This window comes from Octopus bimaculoides, chromosome 3 (assembly GCF_001194135.2).
Source record: "Octopus bimaculoides isolate UCB-OBI-ISO-001 chromosome 3, ASM119413v2, whole genome shotgun sequence".
Taxonomy (NCBI): domain Eukaryota; kingdom Metazoa; phylum Mollusca; class Cephalopoda; order Octopoda; family Octopodidae; genus Octopus; species Octopus bimaculoides.
In genome coordinates, this window is record NC_068983.1 from 53,277,303 (window position 1) to 53,291,120 (window position 13,818).

Genomic DNA, 13,818 nt, shown 5'->3' on the forward strand with positions numbered 1-13,818 from the left:
CTTAACCACATAGTCATATCTGCTGACTAAATCAGTTGTAACAAAGTGTTTTCTTTTTGCATTTAACTTCATTAAAAGAAATGCCTGTACCCACTAAACAACCTTTATTTGGGTCTATCAGCATTTTATTCTCAGTGGTTTCTTTACCTCTCTATCAATGTTCAGTTTTTGCTCTCAAAGAAAAAAGTAAATTAAAAGCTGCTATTAAGGAGTCTGTGGAAGATGAAGTAGGTGAATATATACCACTTACTGTCAAACCAGATGTTTCTTAAGCTGCCTTCAGAGCTACTCTTTATTAAAATGATAGGCTTATAGCATTATTTTCTTGATCACTAAATTTTTATAGAAAAATACTGTATAAGAGGAGAAAGAGATTTATGCAGTAGTTGAGACTGTCAGAACATGTCCCACTTTTATTTATGTAGATTATTTACACAACTCACTGATCAGAAATCCATAGTTTACATGTTTGATATAATACACAAAAATAATATAAGAAGTGAGAAAATACCATGGTGGTGATTAGAACTCATACATTCCATTACAAAATTTTACTGCTTCCTGGATCCCTTAATGTTGTCAAAGATGCACCAGGAGTTCTGAACAACTTCTTAAAACTTCACCCATCTCTCCAGAAACTTTTGTAATATGGGGCTGACATATTTTGTTTGTTCAAGTACAAAATGTTGTACATTTGGTGAGTAATATTATATGTATTGTTTCTGGATGCCATATTTGTCAAAAAATTAAATCCACAATAACTATCCAGAATTACATCAGCTCATCAGCTGTATTCATTCCATTCACTGTAAAAGTATTAATTTTTAAGGGTCTTTTACTTTCACCATCAAGTTATAAATGTCTGAATGTAATCAATGGATTTCCAATTTTCTGTTTGCTTTCTTTAGTTGCAACATTTCTGCATCGACTTTCATTTCAAGTTTGTCTACTTATTTTTTTGTTTTTGTTTTTGATTTACCTGGATATATCAACTCAGATCAACAAACCACTTTCTTGGAATCTTTATTAAAGCCTTTCTTACATGCTAGAGGTTTCCCAATTAGCCACTTGACTCCATACCACTCTAACAAAGTTGGTACTGTGAATTTTAATTCGGTTTCTTGTAGAAAAAAAACATGGTACTAGCTCTAGAATCTTAAAATGTACCTATCCCTACATGGCTATCTGTTTTACTTGATGCTTTACATTCAATGCAAACCTTATTGCCTACATCTTCATACTCAACACCTCATGAGCATTGCTTCAACTTTTAGCAGAAACCTAACTTTTCTCATGTATAAAGTTGCTCATCCATGATAATAACAACTGTATGACTTTTCAAAGAAGTTGAACTATTAGAATCAGATCCCCACAGCAACCCAATCAAATTCTACAAAATAGGGAACTGTATAACTGTATACACTAATTGTACTGTATCAGTATCAGTTACTGGTATTCAAAGACCCATTGAAAAATATGGCTACACTTCAAAATTTTGTATGATTACACTTTTAAATATTTTTATATTGTACATGTGTAGTTTTATATTGTGGAGTGGGTAATAGTTGTATGGAAATAATTTGTTCATTCATTTAATGTTCATTTTTTTCCCTGCTAGGTTTGAGTTAGATGAAGATATATTTCAGGTTTGATTTTATGGCTAAATTCTCTTCCTGTTGTCAAACTTTACTTGTTTTTCAAGTAAGAATTTTTTTGTTTTATATTTCACTGACCTTCAAAAGTGCAGGAAGACTGGTCATAATGTCCATAAGGAATATAAACATCATTTGCTGCTTCACTCCATTAAAGTCATGGGATAGCAATATTAATATACATACAAATATATGCATATGCTTACACACACGCACATACATTTATACATATATATGAAATGATTCCTACACTTTCTATGTAAAAAAAAGAGTGGGGTTATAGATGGAAGACAGGTCCAAAGTAATCTACTGTACAATTAAATCTGAACATACAGGGTTATCAAGTGAACTCCTTATCACAAAACCATGTCTGCACTAATGTGGTATCATAATAACAATAGAAATGATTGATTTTCCACAAGATGACGCAATTTCTTCCTACTGCTGCTGCTATAGCTATAGTCTGCTAATTCATGTCAATAGAAGTTTTGGCAAATTAAAGCCTAATTTATACCAAGTTTCATCTTGGATTATTGACAATTCACACTATTTTGCTTGAGCAGTGTTGGCCATTTCTTTCTGTGTTTCCTTATTTTTCTAATCAAATCAAGAAAATCGATGTTTCATATATTCCGTCTAAATGTTTGTTTAAATTTATTCTTTAATTAACTTAAGTTTGTGAAATGTTTCAAAGATTGTTTTCATTAAAATATTCAGTGATGAATGAAAATCATAATTTATATAGAGAGAGGAGAAATGAAAACGAAGAAGAAAAAAACCCATACCATTGTATCTATAAAAATATAATAAAATTGATCATAAAATGTATTTAATCATTAGATATGCAAAAGCTTATAAAAATGATTTCATAGTATTTTTATGACTGCTAAATATTATCAATGTTCAGATTATTTTAATCTCAAATAGATTAATTTAAAAAATGGTTGACACTGTTCATTTAATTATAAACTTTCAGTATCCTGGTATTAATCTATGCTATAGTGGAGATCTCATTAAAAAATCAATGCAACAGATGTTGCTAATCATATTAAGGTTCTTTCTAACTAGAATATTTCATTCACTGATATGCAATATTAAAATCACTGTACTTAAATTTTAAAATGAAATTTTTCATACAGCATATAATTAAACTTTTAGAATTCTCTGTAACAAATTTAATTAAGTCACAAAATATGTTGTTATTATATGTAAATTAAATTTATTCACATGATCAATTCGTTCAGTCACTCATGAACTCTAATTAATTTCAGTCATGTATATTTAAACTATTTGAAGAAATTAATCCATTTCATTTCACAATGCTGTTAAAAAAACCATTATTAAATTATTTAAACCTCTAAATAGAACTCCCAGATAATTATAAAACTTGTTAATAGTTATAAATATTACATGCTTCAAGTGAAATGTTGCTGATATTTTCCACTTTTTAGAGCTCTGATTGCTCCACAACATAAGTAACAAAGTTCTAAACTATATGCTCTCGAATTTTTATATATATATACATATATGTAAATAGAACATTTTAAGAGAATAAATTTCCTGATTTTTTTTCAGTTCTAACCTGGAAGACAGGTAAATTATTTATTTTTCTTTATTTTTAATATATTGGCTCATTTCAAATATTTTTGCTGTTATGTATACTTGCCTTTAGAATTAAAATTTTTTATCGCTCAGTAAAATCTATGAATGTTTTTAAATGTTATCAGTATATAAAATTAAGTTATAAGTATATCTCTCTAGTATCCATTACTGAAGCTAGGACTCATTAAAAATACGTTAATTTGGGAGACATGCCAGTTGAAGAGAACAATAATGAATATATATTATAAGTTAATTAAAACCCATTTTTGATAAAGTATTTCCTATTTTAAAGATAATAATAGTTATAACATTCATAGCAATAAATTAGTATATCTAAAATTTGTTCATATTAATCTTTTGTTGGTCTTAATATAAGCTCAGTATACTTTTGGAGACTCTGTTATCAGATATGAATTTTGTAATCATTTGTTAGTGAGAAAAAACATACAATGGTTTTAGATTATAATTCTGAGCAGATATACTTTTTTATAAGCAGAATGTATTATTTGATTCTCTAGTTAACAGCATTTTTTTCTATTTGGTACAAGTAAATTTAATTTCATTCATGAAAAATGACTGGTCACACTCATTAGTAAATATTAAATTTTTAGTCATTTACCATTAGTTAGTGTGAAATATACATTGTAAATTATTTTTAAAATTCTATCTAAGTCCAGTGATCATATATCTTTTTTGGTAAGTAATGTATGAAAGAGCTTAACATAATTTTTAGAATGTGTATTACACTGTTCAGTAATATTAGCATGAGACATGAATTTGTAAGTTCTACATGGATAGTATATCAGGTTAATACATCCAACATTACTATTCTTAAGTGGATTGAACCTTGCTGATATGAGGATGATAATTGGGAGGAGGTGGAGCAGATAAAGTTGTTTTTTGTTTCTAAAACACCTCATAAAGAAAATCAGATTTACTTGAATAGGGTTCATGTTGGACCCTATTCGATTAATGTTAGATTTTTTTTTTTTTTTTTTTTTTTTTTTTTTGCTTTGTTACTTTGAAGTTTGGAAATATAGTTAATCAATTTAGCGAATTTCTTAGTTAACCTTAAACTGGAAGGTCTGGTTTTCCAATAAATTTAAAATGAAATTTGGGCAGTGACTAATTTTTAGACTAAAAAATGAGTATTTTCCAAACATTAAAATTACTTGAGTCAATTTCATTGTCCTTTTAAAGGTATATGGTCTTGAAATAAATAACTACTTTGATTCAGCTGATGTGTATACTAATTACTCAAAGCAAGGAAGGAATCATTTCATTTTACAATACTGTTAAAAAAATAAAGGCCTTGTTAAATTATTTACTTTATATAAATGACCAGCTTATAAATGAAGACAATAGCTTCTTTGCAATATAAGTGCTTGCATATGATTTTGCATATAACTTTTAATTCCATAACAACAAAAATTATTTCTTATATGACTAGGGAATAAGAAAAGCCGTTTTGGTAGAAAGATGTATATTTTTTATACAAGAAAAACCGCTGCTTTTTTTATGCATAATATAACTGTTTTCATATTGAAGTGAAGAAAAAACATTCGGTATTGATTAATAGAAAAAAGCAATTATGAAAAAGTATTTTTGCATCCTTGTTGACTTTGCATAAAAAAAAATTATAGAAATCACAAAATTTTACTTAATGCTGCTTTGTAGAAGTTAGCTTCAATTGATTAGTCTGCTTTGAGGGGAAAAAAAACAATATTTTGATTCTTCAGAATAAAGTGCTGCATTGTCATGTAAAATAAAACAATAATTTAAGGTTTTATTGTGATCAGAATAAATATTGGTAGTTTATAGAACAAGTAGTATTACATTTTAAAAATTGATCTTCTATACAATCATTCAATACAGTCGGCAGTTTTCCACACTTTTTATGTTTTGCAATAAATTGTTAAAAAAATATTCTATTGAAAATGCTAAGACTCTCAAAGACACTACATCGTAGAAGCAATATTTCAGATAGCTGGTTCCCATTCAAATCCTCTAGTGTTGTTGCTAAGTTTCTTTAAAAATTTACAATTATTTTTCTGTAAATCTGATTAACATCGAAACTCCATAAATTTTCAAAATTTAATGAACATCTTTGGTCATCTCAAACTATTTTAATCATATTTAATTACTAAATTTATGTCTAGAAACTTCTATTAAAATTCTTTGATGTTCTTCACAAAACTTAACCTAGTTTCACTTTAAGTTTCTTAGTATTTGTTATGATGCAATTGTACACCATTGGAATATTATACTTTCTATGATATTAATATTTATTCTTTATAAGGCAGTGAGCTGACAGAATTGTTAGCACATTAGGAAAATGCTTGCTGACATTTCATCTCTCTTTACATTCTGAGTTCAAATTTTGCCAAGGCTGACATTGCCTTTCATCTTTTCAGGGTTGATAAAATAAGTCACCAGTTGAGCATTTGGGTCAATGTAGGCTTACCCTCTACCTGAACTTGCTGGTCTTGTGCTAAAATTTGAAACTGTTATTTATTCTTTATCAGTGCAGTGAGAAGGGATAGCATTCAGTCATTTTAAGCACACTTAGTCTAATCACAGAACGTAATTTTTGTTGAATAGTTTTGCAGTTTTGTTGAAGATTCGTAGCTATGATTGGAGCTTCATCTAGTTGTAATTCTAGGGTGTACAAAATGTTTTATGTTTAATGCTTTACATGTTTCAGCCATTTGACTGTGGCCTTGCTGGGGCACCTCCTTGAAGGGTTTAGTTGGACATATCTACTCTAGTACTTATTCTTTTCTTTATAAGACTGATATTTATTCTATTAATTGCTTTTGCCAAACCACTAAGTTATAGGGTCATAATCAAACCAACTCTAGTTGGTAAATAGTGATGAGAAACAAACACAACACACACACACATACACAAAGAGCTTCCTTCACTTTCCATCTATCAAAATCACTTGCAAGGCTTTGGTCAATCTAGGGCTATAGTAAAAGACACTTGCCCGCAGTGCTATGCAGTGAGACTAAACCTAAAATCACCCAAGAGTGTTGGAAATAAAAGGCCCAAAACACCATGCAGTCTGAAATTGAGACAATATGCACTGAGAAAAGCAAAATCATGTCAAATGGATTTGAAATGGTGTAAAGCTAGCAAGTTCAAAACAAAGATCATATGATCTTATGAAAAATCAAAGCACAATAGAAAGGACAATGTCTAACTGGTAAGCAAGTACTTCTGAAACAATCATTAATAAAAGCAGACAACTGTTTTTTGCAGATGAAGTTTAGAACATAAGTTTGTATGTGTTCACATTAAATTGATTATTTGTTGAATTATTTCAAAGTAATTCTAAATATTTTCATACAGAAATAAAAGCTTATGAATATAATCTACTTTACAGAGAGTCCCTTAAACATAAAAGCAACATTTCTCTTTTTCCTTTTGCCACAGCTTTTAAGAATTACTTATGGTATGCCTTTCAGATGTCATATTGAAAATAGTGTTTAAATTTTACAAAATAATATCAAATTTCAAATGAAATTGATGTTGCAGTGTGTTCAGGCATCTTCTAAAGTTATTTAGTGTCAAAAATAAAACATTAATTGAAATACCTTAATTAAAAGCAACTGTTTTAAAATGTTGATGTGATCAAATAACATTTATGTTAATGTAGACCTCAGGTTAATTAATACTTGTAATAATGTTTGAAGTTACATGAATCTATGAATTATGTAAAAATCTTAGAAAGTGATATCTGTTTTTAAGAACTTATCATTAGTTTTATCTTCAGATTTTAAAATTCCTCTCTAGTTTTAAAAATAGTAGTATCATTTTACAGAAAACATTTTGAAATTAAATCCATGTATAAAATATTTGTATTTTTTTTTCTGGCATCAAATATTTGTACTGCTCGCTTTTAACCCTTTTAACTATTATTACACAAAAATTTTAGTTATATTTTGAATAAAAAGACTTTGAATAAAAGTCAAAGGGAAGCAAGAATGATACATACTCATTTCTTGTTTTGCATTGATAACTCAGTATACATATATTCTATAATGTTTCAATATATGATTTAGAGCAATAACAAATGAGAATTTAGATGTTGTCTTACTTTACATATGTATACCTTGCCTTATGTCTTTCATGAGCCCTTTTCTGTAGTCTCACCGGCAAAGATTAGACGTCATTCCATTTCAAAATAATTGTAAAACCTTTTTGCTTTTAATTCCAAAAGTTCCTCAGCTCTTATTCCTTTTTTTATAAATAAAATAAAAAACTAAATTCAGTAAATCATCATTGTCATCATCATTGTCGTTTAACGTCCGCTTTCCATGCTGGTATGGGTTGGACAGTTTAACTGAGGGCTGGCAAGCCAGAAGGCTGCACCAGGCTCCAATCTGATCTGGCAAGGTTTCTACAGCTGGATACCCTTCCTAATGCCAACCACTTCAAGAGTGAAGTGGATGCTTTTTACATGTGACTAACATGGGACCAGTCAGGTGGTACTGGCATCAGCCACTCTTGAATGGTGCTTTTTACGTGCCACCAGCACGGGAGCCAGTCAGGCAGCACTGGTAACGATCACACTAGAATGGTGCTTTTTTACATGCCACTAGCATGGGACCAGTCAGGCAGCACTGGCATTGACCATACTCAAATGGTGCTTTTTACGTGTCACCGGCATGGGTGCCAATCAAGTGGTACTGTCATCAGCCATGACAATAACTTGACTTGCCTCAACAGGTCTTCGCAAGTGCAGTTTATAGCCCAATGATTGAAGAGTACTCTTAAATGTGCTAAAATAAGAGTTAATATTTAGTGAAATAATTGAGTAAAATGCTATGTATTTTGTATGTATAAATCATGTGTTTTATATGGAAATAGAAAATGAAGAATTTAGAATAATAAATATAACATAGACAAGTATGAATATAAAATCTTTGATAGTTACATCTAAATTTTCTTTTTTAAATTGCTGGCTCTTTCATATGAATTTACTGCGAGCAATTCACATATATTTTCTTTTTTATTGAACCATTGACTAGTTCAATAAAAAAATTGTCAAAGAGTCAAATACTATTTCATATATAGCGGTTGAAAGTAAGAAATGCAGAAAATAGCACTTAAATTAAATAAGAAAATAATTAATTGATTTCCTCTGAAATTAATTTTGCACTTTGCGAACTTTAATAAAATCTAATTACAGCTTTGCAAAGTTAAATACTTAACCAATATTAGAAGACAGTATTTCTTCATGACCTCTTACTCATGGGAGAATTCCAAATGATTCTAAGATACTTCTTTTAAGAGATGCTTCTTTCTTATCAATTTATGCTAAAAATTGTATTTATGTGGTTGCTTCCCAACCACATGGTTTTGGGTTCAGCAAGTGTCTTCTACTATAACCTCAGCCTTGTGAGTAGATCTGGTAAACAGAAACTGAAAGAAGCCTCTGTGTATGTGTGTGTGTGTGTGCATGCAAGCATGTTTGTGTTTGTTCCCCACTACCACTTGTCAACCGGTGTTAGTGAGTTTACATTTCCATAACTTGGCAGTTTGGCAAAAGAGACTGCTAGAATAAGTACCAGGCTTTAAAAAAAAAAAGAGTACCAAGTTTGATTCATTCAACTAAAACCTCTTCAAGGCAGTGCCCCAGCATGGCCACAGCCTGATGGCTGAAACAAGTAAAAGATAAAAGGTGAAATATATAATTTTGATAAATATTCAATATTTCTCTAGAGGTATATCCAAAAAGGAATTGCTATAGGATTCGAAATAATCATTTATTACTAGCTTAATTTTTAAATATTTGGAAATTTATCTAAGATTTGTGAAATGAAAAAATTCAATTCTAGTTTGTATAATTTTTTAAAGAAATAAGGAGATTTTTTAATTTTTTGGAGTAGCTGTGTGATAAGTAGCTTGCTTACCAACCACATGGTTCCGGGTTCAGACCCACTGTGTGGCACCTTGGGAAAGTGTCTTCTACTATAGCCTTGTGAGTGGATTTGGTAGACGGAAACTGAAAGAAGCCCATCGTATATATGTATATATATATATGTTTGTGTGTCTGTGTTTGTCCCCCAACATCGCTAACAACTGATGGTGGTGTGTTTACGTCCCCGTAACCTAGCAGTTTGGCAAAAGAGACCAATAGAATAAGTTCTGGGCTTCCAAAGAATAAGTCCTGGGGTCGATTTGCTCGACTAAAGGCGGTGCTCCAGCATGGCCACAGTCAAATGACTGAAACAAGTAAATGAGTAAAAGATGTGCTTGATGTTGAAGTAGTAGGTATCTCAGTCTTTAGTATGTTTAGTTATTGATGTATCATTTGTAAGTGAAGCTTTATGCTTATGGGTGGAATTAAGCTTAGCAAAATACTTCATCAATTGTAGTGTACAGATTGTTTACATCCAAGTAAATTGCTGGTGATAGAATAAGATCAAATGATTTTTTACCTGGTAGGCTGGCACTTTATAGGTGGGAAATATATGACTAATGAGTTCAGATTTCCTGTAGATATTTCGTTTCAGGAAAAGTGGCTTTGCTTTCAAATGACATATGCAATCAACATCCTTGTCTCCTCCTTTTCACACTGATGCGTCTTTCCATGTCCTCTGCAGTTTTCCTTTGCCATATTTTCTGACACATTTGCATCAACGAGTTATCACTTATTTAGTATTGTCTTTATCAACAAATCTATTTCTTCTGCCTACATTAGCTGATGTCTTTAATGGCAAGCTGCTCTTCAAGCTCTCTTGTGCTGCCTTTCATACCTGTTAGTATTACATAATAAATGGGTAATATTTTAAAATCTCTCACAAGTTATAGCCTCACTCAATCTGTGCTTTACAGAGATGAAACCCTTGTTGTTGTTATTCTGATCTAGGTCACCCCTAAATTTAGCATGCCTATGATTACAGCCATTCCAGTTGTGACCATTCCAACTTCCCTCTTTCTGTAGATCTAGAACTACAGAGTCCAGTGTGTACTCGAATTTTTTAAAGATAGAGTGTGAGAATTAACCTTTTCTTATGAGCCACCCAACCACATTGAAGCTCACTCTGTGACTTCCAAACTTCTACATCTTTTTACCTTTAACTATTATGTTCTTACTACAACTATTTGCAGCACTACTTAATTGCATTAGTTGCAGAAGCTACTAAGTAAATCATATGAGCTATTTGAACTGTTCATGGACCTATTCATAGTTATTGCTGCTGCTAATTATTTCTATACACATAGTACATCAGAAGTTTTGTTTCCCTTTCAATCTGCTTACTGTCTCGCTGTATATTTGATATACCCTTGAGTATTGTATCCTAATTTACTCTCTTCTCACTTCTCAAAAGGAAGGTCACTTTCGGATTACATTAGGACTTTGTGTTCATTATGACCAACTAGTACTTTGGTTCTTGCCATGTTGATCATTAATCATAGGGACTGTATGTCAGTCTCCCGGGTTTGAAAGTTTCTTCAGTGAGAGCCAGTTCATCAGTATACAGGTTCATGAGAATAGCAAGTTATGAATATAGATATAACAATTTTTGACTCAAGTAAAAATACATAAAGTTGTATCAAGCAAAGAAAGACTAATGGTCAGTCTTGAAAAAGTATTATTGTTTTGTGGCTTGACCTGAGAAGAAAAATCAATGCCTATAAATATTTTCATGGTCTCCAAGGTTAATGAGAGAAAGTTATTCTCAGATTAGAGATCTGACTTGAGTGCCAACAACAGAGTTGACTCTGCTAAGGCACCCAAGTGTCAGGTGGTGGTGTTAAACCAAGCAACAGATTAAGTCTACCCCTAAAAGTTTACAATTATTATTCCTTCTCTGTAAAGTATAAGTATATCCTTCTATTGCTTTCTGTTACTGGTGAAAATCACTGAACAGCATGGAATACTGTTGTAAACTTCCAAGAGAGATATTTTAGGAAACTACTACTAATGATGTTATATATAACTATGAATATAATATATAAAGGTATTTGTAATGAAGAACCTACAGATGTTAAATACTTAAGTGAGGTCTGATGAGCAATAAACAAATTTTCCTGATTGCTGTCCATATACAAACTTTACATAGAGCAAATTCTGTATTAAACTTTCCTTTGATGTAATAAGTTTTATTCAAGAAACCTTTAGTTGGATGTTGGCTTTCATCTGTGGTAAAATGTTAGAGAAACCCATACATCAAAACAGTGATACTTTAAATGAGCACTTACCTAAAAATTCATTTAAATATGAATTCTGTTTCCTCTCTTTTGTTTCTGCATAACAATTATTTCAACCTTTTCAATGTTGTATAGTGGACATCCTGTGCTAGGGAGCAGAACAGCTTTACTTTATAATCAGTGGTGGCTGATGGCATCTTGATAATATAAACAAGAGAGTCTCTACATGGTCACTTGACTTCTTATAAATGGCAATCACTGTCTCGCAAATTACCCAGTATCATCTTTAAAAACAAAAATGAAATAAAATAAAAAAAAAGGAGAGAGATACTGAGCAAGTAAAAGGATAGAATAATCATCTCTAGAAAGCCTGTGATCATGGGTCTGTTCAATCGAGGCTGCCTGAGGTTAAACCACAGCAATAAAAACAAATAAAGATATCTTTGCTTATCTACTAAAAAATTGACAAAAGTCACCTTTGGCAGTTTGTTACAAAATTTGGCTCAAGTCCAAAATTTAAGACATAATGATCTTATATGTATGAATGAGGAAATGGGTGAAAGGAAAATATACTAGTCTAAATGTCTTGCAACACTTCTTTTCATCCTCTTATGGTGTATACACCAATACTTCTGGGGCTAACTTTACTTTATTCTTCCGCCGAGTCAATAAAGTAAGTCCCTGGCACATGGGTTTGATTAACTCTTCTTTTTTTTCTGCTAACTGCTGGCCTTGCATGAATGCCAGAAATCGATGTATAATTATATCCTATTCCTGTTGCTAAAATATTTGAGATTCTCCAAAACATACCATGTAATATGAAGATTATAATTTTAGATTTCTTTTAACGCCAGCAACTGGTTCAACAATTTCAGAGTTGAAATTTATGACACATATGTTTTGAATGCTAAGCAAGAAGTGCATGAAACCAATTGCTTTGTTATTTACAGTTCAATATAGTTAAGTTATGTGCTGAGCTGAGGAACAAACAAAAACCTACAATTGAAAATAAATAAAGTTTGAGCAAGATAGTTTGATTTGAAATCTATAGATCTTCATTTTAGATGTATTTTTAATTCATTTTATTTCAAATGTATTTCAAAATTTTAAGAATTCATCTGTTATTTGGTTATAGTTCTGAAGTTCAATTACTGTTCTCTATAAGTGCACAAATAATTTACTAAATAGTACCAAATATTAAAGTGGTCATACTAAAGTTAATATAACATTTTCATAACTAAACAAGTCTTTCTTTTCAACCTGTGAAATTCAGTCAATTTAAGTAACAAAAATCAATTCATTTCAAAACTGCTATTAGCTATTATCTTATCATATCTTAGTAACTTCATTACTTTTATCAGTTTTAGAATTGTAGCTTGAAAGAAAACTCGTTTGAATACATTAAAATTTACTCTTTTCTATATGTGTTTCTGCCAGTTTCCATTTTGTTGGAGATACCTCTAAGAAGAGGAAACTTTCTAATGAATGATCAAATATATGCTTTATTTATAAGCAAGATCATTAGATGAAGTACATTTTGCCTCAAAAATTTATTTTCAATTTCACTTGAAATTTCTATTTAGTTAAACTCACATATTTGATACTTTTGTCTGGCTTTATTTTCTCTTTGGCTTATATTTGCTTGTCTTCTTTTTTCCTTTTTGCTTATTTATTAATCAATGAATTTATTTGGTTGTTGACTCAGCATTTTCTTACATGCAGAATTATTTATTTATTATATTTTTATCGCTAATTAGTGTTTGCTATTCTTATTAGAGACACTTGCAAATATGAATAAAAGATTCTGCAAGTAGGACGGGACACACACACACACTTTATTTTGCTAGCTGTTGAATTTCAGTGTTCTATTATATAAAGCCTCCAGATTCTTGAGGTTATTTTCCACCATAACCATTAAATCATACTGCAGCAACTTAGTTTCCCGGCATTAATATTTATAATATATAATATTTATATATGGAGTGTAACCTGTTCTAATATGCTAAGTAACTATATAATTGTCTTGTAGAGATAAAACATAGCTCAGTTAAACAAAACAAAAAAACAAGAAGTAATAAACAAAATAGCAGAAAAATAAATTCAAGTTTGTTATTTGAGATGAAGAGACTTGGGTGCAAATGGTTACTTAGTCTTCTGGTTTGAGATAGATATGCTGTTTGAATCCTTTCAGCAGGAGTATTTTTCACTTTTTTCTCTCAAAAGGTTTTTATTGTGTCTAATAATAGTAGTTGTTGCAGTATGGCTGAATAGTTAAGACATTTACTTTACTATCATGAGGTTACAGTTTCGATTCTGTTGTGTGCTGTCTTAGACAAATGTCATTCTATCCAAGAATTACATCAAGTGTACACCTGTCTGAGGAATACTTAGCTGTATA

General features: G+C 30.7%; 1 protein-coding gene across 4 annotated transcripts in view; it reads left to right on the plus strand.

Moving 5' to 3' along the window:
- The window catches only part of LOC106880693 (uncharacterized), a 559,449-nt gene that overhangs the window by 272,741 nt on the left and 272,890 nt on the right, over positions 1 to 13,818 (plus strand). For 3 of the 4 annotated variants that reach the window (XM_052966171.1, XM_052966174.1, XM_052966175.1), the window contains one exon: positions 3,228 to 3,245. The exons of the other annotated variant lie outside the window; for it this stretch is intronic. In XM_052966171.1, coding sequence (XP_052822131.1) covers positions 3,228 to 3,245 — 18 coding nt within the window. The remainder of the gene's footprint in view (positions 1 to 3,227; positions 3,246 to 13,818) is intronic. 4 annotated transcript variants of the gene reach the window in all.